This window comes from Narcine bancroftii, chromosome 6, assembly GCF_036971445.1.
Source record: "Narcine bancroftii isolate sNarBan1 chromosome 6, sNarBan1.hap1, whole genome shotgun sequence".
Lineage (NCBI taxonomy): Eukaryota > Metazoa > Chordata > Chondrichthyes > Torpediniformes > Narcinidae > Narcine > Narcine bancroftii.
Window position 1 is genome coordinate 77,965,638 of NC_091474.1, and position 17,771 is coordinate 77,983,408.

Genomic DNA, 17,771 nt, shown 5'->3' on the forward strand with positions numbered 1-17,771 from the left:
TAAAGTTGCAGAGAAGAGAAAGAAAATGGCACCTAAGAAGGAAAAAGTAAAAACAATGGGGAAAAAAAGAAGAAAAGACACCGGAAAAGAAAGGAGAAGGCCTTACCTGCACGAAGGAACAGGGAGCAGTGGTGGAGAAGAGCGCCCGATCTCCGAGGTTGGTGTCGGCCCTGCGAAGTCGCGACCCCCCTCCCACTGACCGGTGGACTGCAAAAATGACTCTCTGAGCCAAACAGAAGTGCACAACTGCACAATCTAAGGTAAATGAAAACACCGACGGAAGAGGGTCTCAGCCCCGTGGGCAACCACAGTGTGATCAGCTGAGTGATGCCCAACACCAGGGCTCTCAACTGGAAGATGTGGAAAGCGGCAGGAGAGGGAGTGAAGTACTAGGTGAGAAAGAAAGTCGACGGGGTGAATTTCAAGAGGAGCAGCAGCACAAGGCTCGACAGATAAGCAGCTCAGAAGGAGAAGACCAACAGCAAGAGGCCAAGCAAGAAGAGACCCGACAAAGTGAGACAAGCTACTCATCAGAAAAATCAGAAGAGACACAGATACAAAGAAGAAGACACAAACACAGGTACAGACACAGAAGAAGAGGAAGAAGAAGACCAAGATCTTCACAGAGAGATTGAAGGTAAAACAGATGGACAGAATATAGATAAAGCTTTTTTTAAAGAACAAATGAAAGCATTAAAAGAATGGTTGTCATTAGAATTTAGTGCAATTAAAAGAAAAATGAAAAGAACAGAAGATAAAATGCAAAGATTAGAACTTGTCATGACAGAAATAGGGAAAAGAGTAGAAAATGTGGAAGAACGAGAACCAGCTGCAGAAATGGAAGTAAACGACTTAAAAGGAAAATTGGAAGAAAGTGATAAAAAAATTAAAGAGATGCAAGAGTTGTTAGCTCAGAAAATTGATATGTTGGAAAATTATACTTGGTGAAACAACATAAAAATAGTGGGCTTAAAGGAAGATGAAGAAGGCACAGATATGAAGGAATTTATAAAAGAATGGATCCCGAAGATCCTGGGAACGACAGAAATGCAGGAAGGAATGGAAATAGAAAGGGCACACAGAACACAAGCTCCGAAACCACAGACACGTCAAAAACCAAGATCCATTTTAGTCAAATTTTTGAGATATACGACAAGAGAAAATATACTGGAGCGGGCAAGGAATAAAACCAGCGAAGACAATAAACCATTGGAATACAAGGGTCAAAAAATATTTTTTTTACCCAGACATAAGTTTTGAAATCTTAAAGAAGAGGAAGGAGTTTAATACAGCAAAATCAATCCAATGGAAAAAAGGTTATAAATTCATGTTAAGACATCCAGCTGTGCTTAAAATATTTATCCCTGGGGAGCAAAACAGATGTTCTCAGATCTTGAGGAAGAATTTGCAGAACACCTGCAGGACAGAAGGAGAGATGAAGATATGTAATAAGAATGAAGAACGGCGATAAAATATATATAAAGATGTAAAAACAATGTATATGTAAAGAATTAAAGAAGGGAAAGAGAAGTGAAGGAAGGAAGTAAGGTGGAAAAAAAGGGAGAACTTTGTTATAAGTGCAAAAAAAAGTTTTCTTGGGGGGGTTGGGGGGGTAGGGAATAACTCACTGCGAAATCAGTTGAAGCTTGCGAGGAGGATCACAATCCAAATAGAAAGGGGAGTTGTGGTTGCCCAGCAAGGGATAAGGGGAAACTCGGGGGGGGGGGTGGTATTTGGGGTTAAGGTAATATTGGATGTGGGTGTTTTTGGAGTATTTTATGTTTTAAATGTGTTGTCATACATTGAGTTTAAAAATGGAAAAGCGAGAGATGAAAAGGGGGATGGTGGTGGTGAGGAAGTGGAAATGAGGTGTCAACAGGATATGAGATGGCCACGTTGAACTATATGACTATAAACATTAATGGAATACGTAACCAAATTAAAAGGAAGAGGCTATTAAATTTACTGTAAAAAGAAAAAATAGATATAGCATTTGTACAGGAAATGCATCTAACTGAATTGGAACATAACAAATTAAAGAAAGACTGGGTAGGACATGAAGCGGCTGCATCATATAATTCAAAAGCAAGAGGTATAGCTATATTAATTAATAAAAATGTACCAATCAAAATAGAGGAGGAAATAATAGATCCAGCAGGGAGGTAGTGTCAGATATATTCAGAATTTTGGAATTTGCTCAATATATATGCACCTAATAAGGAGAATCAAAAGTTTATGCAAAATATTTTTTAAAGATTGTAGATAAACAAGGAAATATATTGATAAGAGGGGATTTAACCTTAATTTGGATCCAATGTTGGATAAAACTGGACAAAAGACTAGTAATAAGAATAAAATGGGCAAATTTATGGTTAAATCAATGCAGGAAATGAAACTTAGGGATATATGGAGGAGGCAGCACCCAAGAGAGAAGGAATATTCATATTATTCAAGTAGGCATAATACATACTCAAGGATTGATATGTTTTTGTTGTCGGCCCATATTCAAGGGAGAGTTAGAAAAACTGAATATAAAGCTAGACTACTATCTGATCATTCACCCCTGTTATTAGCAATAGAACTGGAGGACATCCCACCAAGAACATATAGATGGAGGTTAAACTCCATGCAACTTAAAAGGCAGGAATTTAGAGAGTTTATTGAATGCCAAATTAAAACATATTTTGAAATAAATACGGAATCAGTGAAAGACAAATTTATATTATGGGATGCAATGAAAGCCTTCATTAGAGGGCAGATAATAAGTTATGTAACTAAGATGAAAAAGGACTACAATCGGAAAATAGAGCAGTTGGAAAGGGAGATAGTAAGTACAGAAAAGGAACTAGTAAAAAGGGATGATATAACGAAAAGGAGAGAATTGGCAGACAAAAAGATAAAATACGAAACACTATAAATATACAAGGTGGAGAAGAAGGTAATGAAAATAAAGCATAAGTATTACGAGCTAGGAGAAAAAACACATAAAATATTATCCTGGCAACTTAAAACAGAACAAGCTAAAAGAACTGTATTGGGATCAAGGAAAAAGGACAAACAAATTACATATAATCCAATAGAAATTAATGAGTACTTTAAGAAATTTTATGAACAATTATACCAAACTGAGAACTAGACGAAAGATGATAAAATAGAAGAGTTTTTAGCTAAAATTGAACTGCCGTAATTGCAAGAAGAGGAACAAAACAAACTGATAAAACCATTTAAAATAGAGGAAGTACAGGATATATTGAAAAAGCTGCCGAACAATAAAATGCCTGGAAAGGATGGATTCCCAATAGAATTCTATAAAACATTTAAAGAGTTATTAATTCCTACTCTCCTGGAAGTAATGAACCAGATAGAAGAAACACAAAACTTGCCAGATTCATGTAAGACAGCAACAATTACAGGAATACCAAAGACGGGGAAAGATCCACTAACACCAGCATCATATAGACTAATATCTCTACTTAACTCAGACTATAAAATAATAGCGAAATTATTCGCAAACAGATTGGCCGATTGTTACCTCAAACAATAAAACTAGATCAAATTGGATTTATAAGAAAAGATGAACAGCGGAAAATGTCTGTCAACTTATTAATCTCATTCATGCGGTTCAAGGAAATAAGAAACCAACAATGGCTGTTGCTCTAGATGCAGAAAAAGCCTTTGACATAGTAAAGTGGAATTTTTTATTTTAAGGATTACAGAGGTTCAATCTACCAGAAAAATGTATTAATTGAATTAAAGCATTATATAATGGAACGTTGGCGAAGGTAACAGTAAATGGATATGTTTCAAACCAATTTAAATTAAGTAGGTCAACTAGATAGGGATGTCCATTATCCCCCTCATTGTTCGCTTTAGCAATAGAACCATTGGCAGAACTGATAAGAACAGAAAATAAAATAAAAGGGATAATAATAAAGGAGAAGGAGTATAAAATCAGTTTATTTGCAGATGACATCATAGTATACTTAACAGAACTAGAGGTATCAGTAAAAGAATTACATAAGGAGTATGGAGAAATATCGGGGTACAAGATCAATGCAAATAAAAGTGAAGTGATGCCAATGAGTAACGTGGATTAAACAGAATTTTAAAGAGAATCACAAATGGCAAGCACAAGGAATCCGATACCTAGGGATCAGGTTAGATAATAACTATTTGTACAAACTAAATTATCAGCCACTAATAAAGAAATTGCAGGAAAACTTAGAAAACTGGTAAGAATTACTGCTAACATTGATAGGGAGGGTAAACTGAATTAAAATGAACGTGTTCCCAAGGATACAATACTTATTTCAAACGTTACCAATTCCCTTAACAGAGAAATTCTTTAATGAACTAAAGAGAATAATAAGGAAATTCTTGTGGAAAGGAGGGAAACCGAGGATAGCGTTAGATAAATTAACAGAGAGGTACAACCAAGGTGGTTTGCAGTTACCAAACTTTAAAAATTGTTATAGAGCAGCACAATTAAGCTATTTATCAGATTTTTACCAGACAAGGGAAAAACCAGACTGGACTAAGATAGAACTAGATAAAATATATACTTTATAAAATGCTTTATAAAACATATACCTTACAAGGGGATGAAAAGCTGGTGCAATATAAAAGCTCACCAGTATTGCATCATCTACTTAATATATGGAAGAAGACCCACTTAGAAAAGAAAAAAAATGAATTACCAAATACCAAAATTGTTATTGACACAAAACCCACTAATCCCTTTTACAATAGATAACCTTTCCTTTAGAGAATGGGAGAGAAAAGGAATCAAGAGAATAGAAAATTGTTTTTTGGGGAATAATTTATTAACATTTGAACAGTTGAAGTACAAATATGGAATAACTCATGGTGCAATGTTTGCATATCATCAACTGAAAGCTTATTTAAAGGATAAATTGGGAAACAGCTTGAGATTACCAGAAGGAAGCAGCTTTGAATATGTGATTACAGACACAATGATAATTACAAGATTTATAAAGAACATGTACATTAAGCTTCAAGATAAGGAAAATGATGAAATAAGCTATAAACCCAAACAAAAGTGGAAAAGGATTTAAACATAAAGATAAAAAATGAAGTATGGGAAAAGTTATGTTTTGGAACTATGAAGAATACAATAAACACAAGGTTACGCATAATACAGTATAATTGGTTACACAGGGTATATATTACTCCTCAAAAATTAAAAGAATGGGATTCAACATTATCAGAGAGATGTTTTCGTTGTAAGAAGGAAATGGGAACAACAGTACAATCAATTTGGGCATGTGCGAAAGTGAAAATGTTTTAGGAAGATCTAAATCAGATATTAAATAAAATCACAAAAAATAGCATACCAAAAAAATCCAGAGATCTTTATTCTAAGTAATATAAGAAGTAAAGAATTAGGTCTCAAATGGGATAAAGTACAAAAAAAGATTTATTATGATAGCCTTAGCTGTTGCAAAAAAATGTATAATGTCAACTTGGAAAATGGAAGAAAGCTTGAGAATACAGCAATGGTACATGGAAATTCCATTGGAAAAAATAACATATAATTTAAAAAATAAAGTCACAGTATTTGAACAAATTTTGGAACCGTACATGCAACATAACAGAGAGGGCTTGCCTCAGACCTCCACCCCCTAAAATGATAAGACAAACTGACGTGATCCAGTGTGTAAAAGTAGATGACACATTTTTCTTGTTTATTTTTCATTGTGTGATGACATTGTTTAATGGTTTTATTGTATTGTATATGTTGAATATTTATTGCTTTTGGAGGGGGGGGAGGGAGGGGGGGAAAAGGGAGAAAATGCCACTGTGTATATTTAATGAGAAATGTTTGTACATATTTTGGTTGATGTGGTTCACAGTGTGAAAAATAAAAAATTATTTTAAAAAAATATAAATGAAGGCATAAAATAATGTTAAACATGCTTCAAATGCTAAACAAATAATGGTTATAAACAATTCTAACTATCACTCAGTTTGCTTTAAAAGTGTTTAAATAAGGATTGGTGGATTATTCCATGACAGCTAAATGCTAATAAGATTCAGGGTGGATTAATTACTTTGAGTTGCCTCTAAAAAATTTGTTACTCAATTGAAGATTTAATTTAAAGATTAAAACACTTTTTAAAATGGGGAATAAAAAAATACCCTGTGTGAAAATGTTATCCCTCCGATCTCCTTTGAAACTCCCTCCTTTCACCTTGCACCTCTTATCCATAGTACAAGAAAAAATATTTGCATTATCTCTCCTATCAATGCCTCGCATAATGTTGTACACTCATATCAGGTCACCCCTCTGCCTCCTTTGCTCCAGGGAAAACCAGCCTCGCCCATTCATCATCTATTACATCAAGCCCATCAATCCAGGCAGCATCCTGGTGAATCTCTTCTATGTCTTCTCTAGCACAGTCATATTCTTCCAATAATGTGGCGACCAGCACAGTGTGCTGTGCTGTGTTTTGGAAACTGTGGACTTGTACCCCCAAGCTCTTTTTGTTCATTAACACTCCTTTCATTTTGCTGTGTACATTCTGCCTTTATTTGAAAAACCAAAGTGCATTGCCTTGCATTTGTTTGGATTAAATTTCACATGTCAATTCTCTGGCTGACTCTTCAGTTGACCTTTATCTTGCTGTATGCTAAGACAGCAGTAAACAACACCATACTTCCTATCTGAAACATGTTACTCCAATATAAATGGTATAAAAAAAACCCTTGAGATTAGTAAAGCACTTTTTGGAATTTATCATGTTTATGCAAAAGGAAACAGGGAAGGGAGAGACTGAGTTGGGGAAAGCTGACGGGGGAGTGGGGTGGTTTCAATGAAATCCAGAGAAGTCAATATTAATGCCATCTGGTTGGAGGGTGCCCAGTCGGAAGATGAGATGTTGCTTCTCCAACCTATGGGCAGTCTCAGCCTGGCAGTGCATGAGACCATGGACAGAGATGCAGATTGGGAGATGGCTTTATTGAACACCTTGGCTCTGTCCACCCATTTCAATTTACCATCTCATTCCCTTGCTGATCTGTCTGCCCATGGACTCGTGCACTGCCTGACTGAGACTGCCCATAGGTTGGAACAACAGCACCTCATCTTCTGACTGGGCACCCTCCAACGGGATGGCATTAATATTGACCTCTGACTTTTGTTGAAACTCCCCCCACTTCCCCCATTGCCTTTCCCCAGCTCTCTCCCTTGCCTGATTCCTTTCGCACAAACATGATAAATTCTTACTTTGTCCCTTATCATATCCAATTAACACCTTTTGTTGGTCTGGATTCCTCCCCAAGCTAGCATTATCTGAATTCTGAGACTTTGAGATTTCCTGCTTCTGGCTCATTCTGCTTCTTCCTTGAAGAAGGGCTCAGGCCTGAAATGTTGGCAAGATATCTTTGCTGAAACAACTGGCTGAATTGCTCCAGCATTGTGGTGTGCTTTTACTTGAGTGATATTAAAGATCAGGGGGAGCATTGGGTCCTGATACTCATCATGTCTCTGCCAATATTCAGAAAACATCTCTGCTATATATTTATACTATTTATAAATGCTGACCTTTCAGGCTTCTCATACATCTTTTATCTCTTATTCAATTATATGTAGAAATGTTCTGCCTTTTCCGATAAATTTGCCATAATCCCTCTGCAACATCCCTTTCATTTGCTAACTTTAATGAAAATCTCTAATGGTGAAATTTAAATTGCATGACTGCAAAGTATAACAGTGGATTTTGTACCAAAATTGTGGTTTGTATTGAGATATGAGGTAAGTGCCAAAGTGAGGTTGTGTCCCCTGCCGCTACTTTTAGCATGCAGAGAAGGAGAGAAGTTTCCAGGTGAAACTGAAGCTCGCTTGGCATCCGTTAATCTTCTCTGTGGCAATTTGAATGTTGTTTGGAAGAGACAGCATTTGATGATTTTTACACCTTCATTTCCCTCCTCTCCCTCCAAATTTAAATCTGTTACTGTTTATTTGAAATGGAGAAACATAGCTTGAAAGCTGTTTGTGATGATTACTGGTACCTGTCACACCAAATATAGGACTTAGAACCAAGTCCTGTGCTTACTAGCATTAATGTTACTCCAAAGCTTTCAGACATTTACTTACTTCGCAAGATGTCATGCAAAATACTGTCAAGTTTTGTACTCCAGAGGTGTATAAAAATATTTAAATTGCAAAATCAGAAAAACTTGATTTTCTTTTGAATCTATAATGAATTGTCCATGTTTATGTTTCTAAAGGTATGATTCAATACAGCATGAGTTAAGTAAAGCAACAGTACAGAACAAAGAGCTTCAGAGGGAAATGGAGCGATTACAAACTGAGGTGACTAGGTACAAGACATCACAGCTGAAAGCAGTGAAGGATGCAGAGAAATACAAGGAAGAAAGGGATACAGTACTAAATGAATATCGACTGGTAATGAGTGAAAGAGATCAGGTGCATAAAGAGATTGACAAACTGCAGACGGAACTGGAATTGGCACAGGGTCATCTAAAAAACACCTCATCAGAAAGAAAAGTGGCTGGTGAAGAGCTTGAAGCACTCAGACAGGTATGATCTAACAGCACCTTTTACTGCTCTTTAGGATTAATTCTAGTTCACTGGAATCTCTTGCAATAGTCTTTTTCCTATTTTCTACATTTCTTTCACAAAGGGAACACTAATTCTGTTACTGGGTACTTGCTGGGCTGATTTTAAACCACTGCAGGGTGATATTTAAAGCAGGGAATTGCAATTGCTAATTCTGCGAGATTCTTTGTTTCATTGTTTTGATTCAAGTTTTGTCAAACTGTGTATTTTTTAGACGTCATCATGCCAAATTTAAACTTTTATACAAGAAGTAAAACATGAAAGTCTGCAAACACTGTGGGTTGAAGTATAAACACAATGAATAAAAATTGAAACACTAGGCTGGTGAAACTCAGCACGTCAAAACAGTGTACTTCATATCACAAAGATGAAGATACAGCACCAATGTTTTGGGCTTGAGTCCTTAATGAAGTGCATTGTTTGACCAGCTGAGTTTCAACTTTTATGCATTTTGCTCTAGGGATGCCATGTAGCTTAAAAAATACTCTTGTAAACTGCAATCCAATTGCATTTGTTTTTAGGTTGCATTGGTCTATGCGACAGTGAGAAAGATCAGAAGAGCAAAAGTAAAGGAAAATGTAAAAAAAAGTATTTGTGATTGCATGAAAAAAATTTTTATTGAAGAAATAATGAAGTAAGGCATAAATTAGTTGCTCATTCCATTTCCAATGTTGGTTCAGTTTCTCTTTATAGGATAAAAAATTGATGCAACTCTTCACTGATTAAAAAAAAAATGAATTAAAAATACCAGAATTTACTGAACTAATAAGAAATAAAGTGGTCAAGAAATAAAATGAAAAATTCAAGCCCTTGCGATCTGGTTACCCTCATTCAAATTTTTGTAGAGAACTGAGCACAGCCAGTTTCCTTTTCCATCCCTTGTCACGAAACCAAGGTTCTACGTAGCAAAGTATCCTCATTATCCTCGGTGGTATTTTCAAAAATACATTTGAAGCAAGGTAACGTCAAGGGGACAAACCTGAAGGAAAATAACATCCTTGTGTTCATAATTCCAAATTAGTCATGTACTACTCCTAACATTAGAGATGTTTGCACTCCCAAAAATATTTTTCTTTAACCATCCATAATTAGAATGGGCAGAGTCTCTTTTTTTTTAATGGCCCTTGGTGGTTGACACACTTGTCTTTTTAGGATTGATAACTGAGAACAGATGAAAACCACAATTGTGCAAGATGGTGTTGGTTGTGAATAAATGAATGAAAATATATTTTTTTTAGCTTACTGATATTGTGTATAATGCAAGGCAGACAGGAAATAGCATGTGATTGCATCCATTGGGTGTTTGGAACTGTTTTAAATATGTACTCTTTAATTCCCACATTCTTTTAAGATTGATTTTGGATAGCAAGTGAAATCAAATTTATTACTTCAAATATTTTACTTTTTGACCTCTGAAAGCAAAATTGTGCTGTTTTGCTGGATTATTCGTAAGCAGTAGAAAAATACAGAAACACAAGAACTGCAGATGTTGAAGTCAATGAACAAACAAATGGAGAGTGGAGAGACTTTGACGGTCAGGCAGTATCCATTGACCATTTCTCTCCATGGCCTGCTGAGTCTCTCAGGCTTCTCATTGTTTGCTCTTTTTTTCAAGCAGTGATTATTTTGATCCTGTAAGAAAGGGTTGTAGTTTTGACCCAAATTGAATCAAAAATTTCCAATGACAATATGACATGGCCTTCCTTCCTGTATCATAGCTCTGGGGCATCCTGATGAAGCAAGTTAGTCTTTTGTCGTGCTAGAATTCATCACATGGACATGGGTTTTACAATAGCAGGATGATTTTCATGTAGCAATAAATAATTCCATTTTATTTACACACCTCCACTTCAGCTCTGTCATACTACCTCTTTATTGGTCAACTTTTGACATTCATACTTGCATTCAGTGAAATTTTTGGTCGCTTGTATTCAGGCGGAATGCTTGAGTGGTGCTGCAAGGTCCATTAATTAACCTCATGTAACCTTGATCTGAGAAAGGATGAGTTTCATGCTGGAATGCAGATGAGATGGGTTTCATTGTTTTCCTGTAATTTGTTAAATTTCCATTCATTAACGATGCCTCTAAACCTGTGCTGCATATTGAATATTTAAGATACAATGGAACTTTAATTAATTGCACACATACAACGAGCCAGGGCTTATTGGTTGACAGCTTGGATATTTTTTATCTTCCTGGTATTGTGAACTGATTGCAGCTGAATGAAACTTGGGGACATCTGGGAGTTCACCGGCTGATGAGATTGGAAATGCATCTCCTTAACTGACAGGGCTATATCTCATTGTGAGCTGCAGTGATGAGCTTTATTTCACAATTTGTAAAAGGATATTGTATTTTGCATCTTATTCGGCCCACAGGGGTTGGGCAAGTTTGTCGGGTTCTATTCATTTTAAGTGTCTTGAATAAGTTCTACATCATAATTGAAATACCTTGCTGCCTTGTCAGAAAATCAAGCATTACAGAAATTTTGCTGAAATAGGCCAGAATATTGATTAAAAGATTAAAAAACCTGTTTTAAGGGAAGATATTGCACCGCAATTGATTCCAGTATATCTCTGAGCAATCCAATGTGGGAACATACACACGCTGCTAAATTTCTGTGTCAACTGTATCAAGAGAATACAAAGCCAGAAATGATTTCTCACAACGAATATGGAAACCCATCAGCAAATCTGCATTTGCAGCCAGCAAATAATAAGAGGGGGATATTACTTTCATTACTAGTCCTGCCCTGAACCCTTTACTCTGACCACATAATCACGAGCAATATACACAAAATAAAGGCAGAAAATGTTGGAAACACTCAGCAGGTCAAGAGGGAGAAGCAGAGTTTGTTTCTGAAGTGTCTCAGACCTGGGAAGATTAATGTTGCTTCTTTCTCCACAGATGTTGCCTGATTTGCAGAATGCTTTCAGTTTTTATTCAGATTTTTGATGTTTAGAGTTTCTTTCACTTCCATGAAATTGTTATTTTTTGGAAAACAAAGGATAAAATAAATGAGTAAATCTGCATCGTAGAGATCAAACAAAATGTGTCTCTATTAGAATAGTTGAATGGCAAAGGCACACTTTGAAAATGGTGAAAAGGCATAATCTACAATTTTCCAAAACAGTTTACATCATTGTGATATTTGAAATGAAAACCATCTGTTCCATATTTGTTGCAGCACATAGTTTCCACCTATAAGATTGTTTATGGGTTCAAAATGGGAGCAGCATGTGAGATAGTGTCTTTGTCATGTTGATGAAAATGGTGAGTGATATCACTTGTGTTGCAACTAAATTTCAGGACCTTCATTCTGCGTTGCTAGAGCGAGATCATGCAATCTGTGAGAGGAATGAACTACTGGAGAAATACTGCCATGAAGTGAAGGACAAAGCAGAAGCTCAAAAGGAGCTTGATCAGGCTTGTAAGGATATTGAGACTGTGAAAGAAGAGAGAGATGTTGCTAGGAAAGAAAGAACAGAAGCTATCATCCAGAGAGATCAGTTGCTGCGGGAGTACTACCAGGCTCGAAAGGTGAATTTTGCCCTTGTACAGAGTTGTTTTATGCACTGCCGTGTATTGCAAATATCACTTAATCCTGTGAGTGCTCCATTGTGTCTTGTTTAATATTTAAAAGCAAGGTAATTTCAAATTTCACTTGAGGGCAGTTTCAATGTTCAAATACTATTAATGCCAAATGTATTTTATTGGTTGCATAAAATTAGAATTTTTTCTTCAAGAAAGAGAATGTCTTTATCCAGACTGGAAATATTGGCTTTCTCACTCTGGCGTATGCACAGTTTAGTCACTGGACATTGAATTCTCAAAGGATGCTTTTCTCTCTGGACCAAATCTGAATTGGCGGTCATTGGGGTGTTTGCTCCAGTTGACGAGGAAAAGGTGAATTTTGCAAAAAAAAGAACATCAAATTTCCTGCCTTGGCTTTGGAAATATCAGCGTGCTAAATTATTAAGAAATGAACAATGAGATTGTACAATGGAAAAGCTATAATGGTGAAATCGAGATTCCAAAAGCCTTAACAATTCTTATCATTCTGACATAATTGTTTTTCTGGCAAATTATTTTTCTGGCAAAATGGTGCAAACTGGTTCCATTGTATGAATTTACCCTGAAATGAATGGTTGTGGTCTCTGTTCCAACATCAGGGTCTTGAGTGCAACAATCAAGATACATACTATGGAAATTGTACATCTAAAAATGTATTTTCTTGCCATTATGTGTCTGTTTTAGGGACCTTGCTGTGCAACACAAAATATTTTACACAATTTGGGTCATTAATGAAAGTAGGTGATACCGAATAAGTGGGTGTTTCTATGGGAGAGGAAGAAGCCCAAATACATTGAGTACCATGACAGGCATCTCAAGGCTACAAGGCTTTGTAAGCTCTTAAGATGGGTTTCGTTCGAGAATGTTTGTTGTAGAAGTCATGTTGCAGAAGAGAATGTCAATGTTTGTACTTTAGACTGCAGGTTTCCCCCGTTATCCAAAAGTAGAGCATTCCTATGAAACTTTGTAAGCCTAAACGGCCGAAAGCGAAGAAGCAATTACCATTAATTAATGTACGAAAAAATTTTGAGGGTTCCCAGACCCAAAAAATAAACTATTAAATCATACCAAATAATACATAAAACCTAAAATATCACTAAAAGAGACCACTTTTTACTAGCAGAACCAATAGTAATCAAGCAGCTTTCAAGATTCTTTCTCTTTGCATGTAAATAGTATGAATGGTGGACGCAGGCAAGTTTAATGCATGCTCAACGTCTTTATTTCATTCACCACGATCAAAATGCTTAATTACATCCAGTTTTATCAAAGCTTTACATCCTTGCGAGCTCTCTTTGGCTTTTCTGATGCCTCAGGATGCATCTTGCTAATGGATGCACAAAATAAATTGAGATAAAGCACAGATGTTCGCAGACACAGTTCAAAGTTATGGCAGCTTGATGCTGAGAGTAGTTCCCGGGGAAGGAGTTTGGTGGCACCAGTCTCACTGCTTGGGATGTGCACTGCCTCTATAATACCTCACTGTAAAACAAACGCTTGAACACTATCTTTGCTTTTTACCTTTTTTTCCTAAAAGCAAAAATCCTCTTCAGATTTCTTTCAGTTAGCAAAAAAAGGTACTATTGTAGATCTTTTCTAAAAGTGAAATGGCACAAAACGAACTTTGGAAAGGTGGGGGGGAAATACCTGTATTTGGTATTTTACTGGAAAATGTATAAAGCACAACAGAAGCATTTTACTGGCTTGTTGTTGATTTACAATTGAATCTTAAAATACTGAAGTCCGACATGCAAAACTCTCCAGTTCGTTCATGCATTTCACATTGCATTTGTCAACTTGAGTTCATTTTGTTTCTTTTTTTGTGTGTATTACAGTGTCATATTCCTTACTGTGGAATGCAAGTTCTTCAGATACCCTTTACTGAGGTTTCATACTTTAGGCTTCACAAAATTGTGAAAATATGCTGTTTTTCCACATTTTTTTCATCAGAACTGAGAAAAGAGATATTTATGAAGCTGTACAAGTAGATTAATGAGTGCAACAAAGATTAAAAACAAAGTTGTGAAATGGAGGTCAAAGTTATAGTGGCATCCGGAAAGTAAAAGGAACATTCTGGATCTCTCTCCCTCCCTCCCTCCCAGCATGAGTAGTTCTTTCTTCATTATTTGATTATTGTGCTTTCAGCTATTGGAAACTATTATTTTTTATTTGCACCTTTGATAATTAGTTTTATTAAATCTGCTGTTAGTTTAATAAACTCACAAGAGAATATTTCCAGTTCCTCCTCTTTAATGTACATTGTAATTCTCATTCTGGGTTTTAAACATTCTAGTATTTCTCCAAAGCGTCTTGGATGTTCTTCCAGAATTTCACTTGATATTGAAATTTGACCTTTTTCATCATGGACCTGCACATTTTGATACGTAGGTGTTGTCTCAGCTATTGAGATAGACATCTTTTTTACCATCTTCCCTTCCTAGATGCCAACTCCTGACCCTTGTCTGATTAACTGGTTGAGAATAATTATTGTTTTATGTTGTTTTCAACTTTACCTCTACCACTAAAGTTTAATTTTCTTTTGTGGTAACTAAGCATTTCTGAGGCCTGCTTCTTGAACAATCTCCAAGTGGTGATAGTTGGCATTTTTATTTCTTGAATGTCATGCAGGAGTTGTTATTCCTAACCTTTCTTCATCTTCATGGTCCAAGGGAAATCCCAAAATGCAAACTTATTTAATGAAATTACTGCTATTTAAAGACACACCTCTCCTGTTCAGGGTTAAATTATTGTCAGCGAAAAAGACCCATATATATTTTGTGTTTCAAGAGAGTTGGCATTCATTGAAGTCTATAACTTTATAGCTTCCTGTCATCATTAAAACCATTGGAACTGGAAAGATGATCAGATCACTGGTTTTGCTTCTGTCCAGAAGTAGCTTTATCAGCAAGTGAATGGTAGCATTTTGCAGAATCCTATCATTACACTTGTAGAATCTTGTGGCTCTGAAGTTGTCAATTGAGCTGTAACCTCCCTAGGGAATGACAAATGATTTCTACCACTTCTTTTCCATTTATCTGGAATTTCTGGTTTATTTAACTCTTGATGTGTTTTTGTGTTCCTGCATTTTACTTCTGAAAGATGAGTTATCTTTGTTCGGTACACCATTAATAGAGTGCCTCTTCTAACTGTGTGCTCTAGAAAAAAAATCCTGCTTCCTTGGCAGTATATCCGTCATAGCAATTTTACTGCTATGTCACTGGCTCCATTCCAAACAAATCTGGTGGCTGCTATAAACCTCAATGAGCCATTATTGACTTTTATCGACCTGAACATTCTTATTCTGTTTCTGTTCTTGCTATGAAGGGAGTAGATGAAGTGATATTACATTAGTCATTGAAGATAAATCATTTATATGCATGTACGAGAAAAAATATTGAGTATTAGCAATGTCCTTTTTTATTTTGGATTTTATCTTTTGTTTATATTTATAGTCTTTCACATTTAAAACAGCAGGGTATGGTTCTGATTTTGATAACTTTAGCTTAGGGCAGGAATAATGTGCAATTAAATACCTGCAGAATTAAAGCATTTTGTTATATTATTCTAAGAAATGAACAACAATTGAGTTTTCAATAAGCATGAAGTGCAATATATCTTCACTGACCTGAGTGTTTGAAGACATTTCTAATTGGCCTGAACTACTTTTAGAGTGGCTAAAGGGTACTAAATATATGGTGATGGCTAAGTATTAATGATTTGATCTTAATTTTTACCGATCTGATCTTAATTTCTATCATAAAAACGGCTACAATGTGGGTCTGGCTATTTTTCATAATTGAAATAAAGCCCATTTGACATCCTTGTACCTTTTTTATTGCACTTTCCATATGTATCATTTTGCTGTGCACATATTTGTCACTGAACTTGAGCACTTGATGCTAGTTTCTCTTCAGAATTGTGGGGCAAAAAAACCCTTTTAGATCCCTGATGGTTCGATAGACACGAGCAAATGCAACTCGATTGTTTTCTTGTGCACTTCTGGAAAGCTGTTTCACTACAACTTTGGAAACCGTTTAAATTTTTGGAGAAGTAATAGAGGCATTAATTTGAAAAGATTGAGTAAAAATATTGCAGTTAATTAAGTAAAGGTACCAATATTTAATGCTGCTATTAGCAAATGTGACCATAAGACATGTATCCTCAAATCTGTCACTGAATGACTTTGTTACTTCTAGCTATTGCTTTATGCAGAAATTGTCTTTTGAAGTGTATCTTGATTCTTTTTGACTTTTGATGCTAGTAAAAATTTGCAAAGCAGCACAAATTGTTTAGTGTTTGAATTTACAGAAACAAGACTCTGCTACGTTGGACATGGAACGGGCTAGTAAGGAAATCGAGATGCTACGGAAGCAGTGCGAAGCCATGTCCCAGGAACTAAAAGAAGGCATACAGGAGGCAGAAGTGGCTAAACGTAGGCGAGATTGGGCATTCCAAGAACGAGATAAAATAGTTGCTGAAAGGGAAAGCATACGGTAAGGTGCACCTAAAGTCCTTTAAATCTGTACATTTCTTATCAATTTGGCCTCTACTCAGTTCACAATTTCCTTTCATTCTAAAGATAATGTATCCTGGGCATAGTTCCAGTGGCAATAAAAACAAGGATTGCTGGAAGTACTCAGACAACATTTGTGGAAAGAGAGGTAGATCTGGATAAGTGAGAAAGCAAATCTGTTTTAAATTCTGCCTGAATTTTATAAAAAATGTAAAATTTATTGATTCCTATTTTTATGGAAATGCTAGCTCAAGTATCAGTAACTCATATTCTCCCAGAATAATTTTCAACAGCAATAATTGCTGTGTTACCGAAAAAAAGATAGAGACCCTTTAAAAACCTTCGTCCTCTATACCTAGTTATTTATTGAATGTAGATCATAAGATTTTTTTCTAAAATATTGGCAAACAGAGCGACTAAATTATTATCTAAGCAAATAAATTTGGACCAGAAATGCTTTGTAAAAAAGATACAATCTGCAGACAATGTGGCTAGATTAATTAGCATTTTACATTTAGCACAAAAAAGAAAAGATTTAAGTTTTGCTGTGGCTTTAGATGCTGATAGATTGTTTAAGGTCTTGGATAAATTTGGGTTTGGTCAAACTTTTATAAATTGGATAAAGGCATTATATAATGATTCCAAAGCTAAAGTGGTAACTAATGGACAAATACCTGCTCCATTCCAACTGACGAGATAAAGTTGACAAGGATGTACTTTATCTCCAGTGTTATTTATACTAGCTATCGAGCAGCTAGCAGAGGCAATTAGGAATGATTTGGAAATCAAGGAGACCATAACATTTTAATTTGGAAGAATATGGTATGATTTCTGGTTATAAAATAAATTGGGATAAAAGTGAAGGTATGTCCCTTACAGAAGGAAATTATGGTCATTGTCAAAGAAATACTCAATTTAAGAGGCCATCAAATGGGATTAAATATTTAGGGATTCTATCAGATAATAATCTATATAAATTAAATTGGTTCAGTGCAACTTCTTTTACATCAGCTATATTTTACACCACAAAAATTGAATAAAATGAAATCAGATATATCAGGTCAATGTTTTAGGTGTGTTACG

The 17,771-nt window shown here is 35.6% G+C and overlaps 1 protein-coding gene across 5 annotated transcripts in view; it reads left to right on the top strand.

The window, feature by feature from the left end:
- The window catches only part of dlg5a (discs, large homolog 5a (Drosophila)), a 159,136-nt gene that overhangs the window by 77,722 nt on the left and 63,643 nt on the right, over positions 1-17,771 (top strand). For 2 of the 5 annotated variants that reach the window (XM_069885456.1, XM_069885460.1), the window contains exons 8-10: positions 8,251-8,563; positions 11,912-12,142; positions 16,469-16,668. In XM_069885456.1, coding sequence (XP_069741557.1) covers positions 8,251-8,563; positions 11,912-12,142; positions 16,469-16,668 — 744 coding nt within the window. The remainder of the gene's footprint in view (positions 1-8,250; positions 8,564-11,911; positions 12,143-16,468; positions 16,669-17,771) is intronic. The other 3 variants (XM_069885457.1, XM_069885458.1, XM_069885459.1) reach the window with 3 other exon arrangements.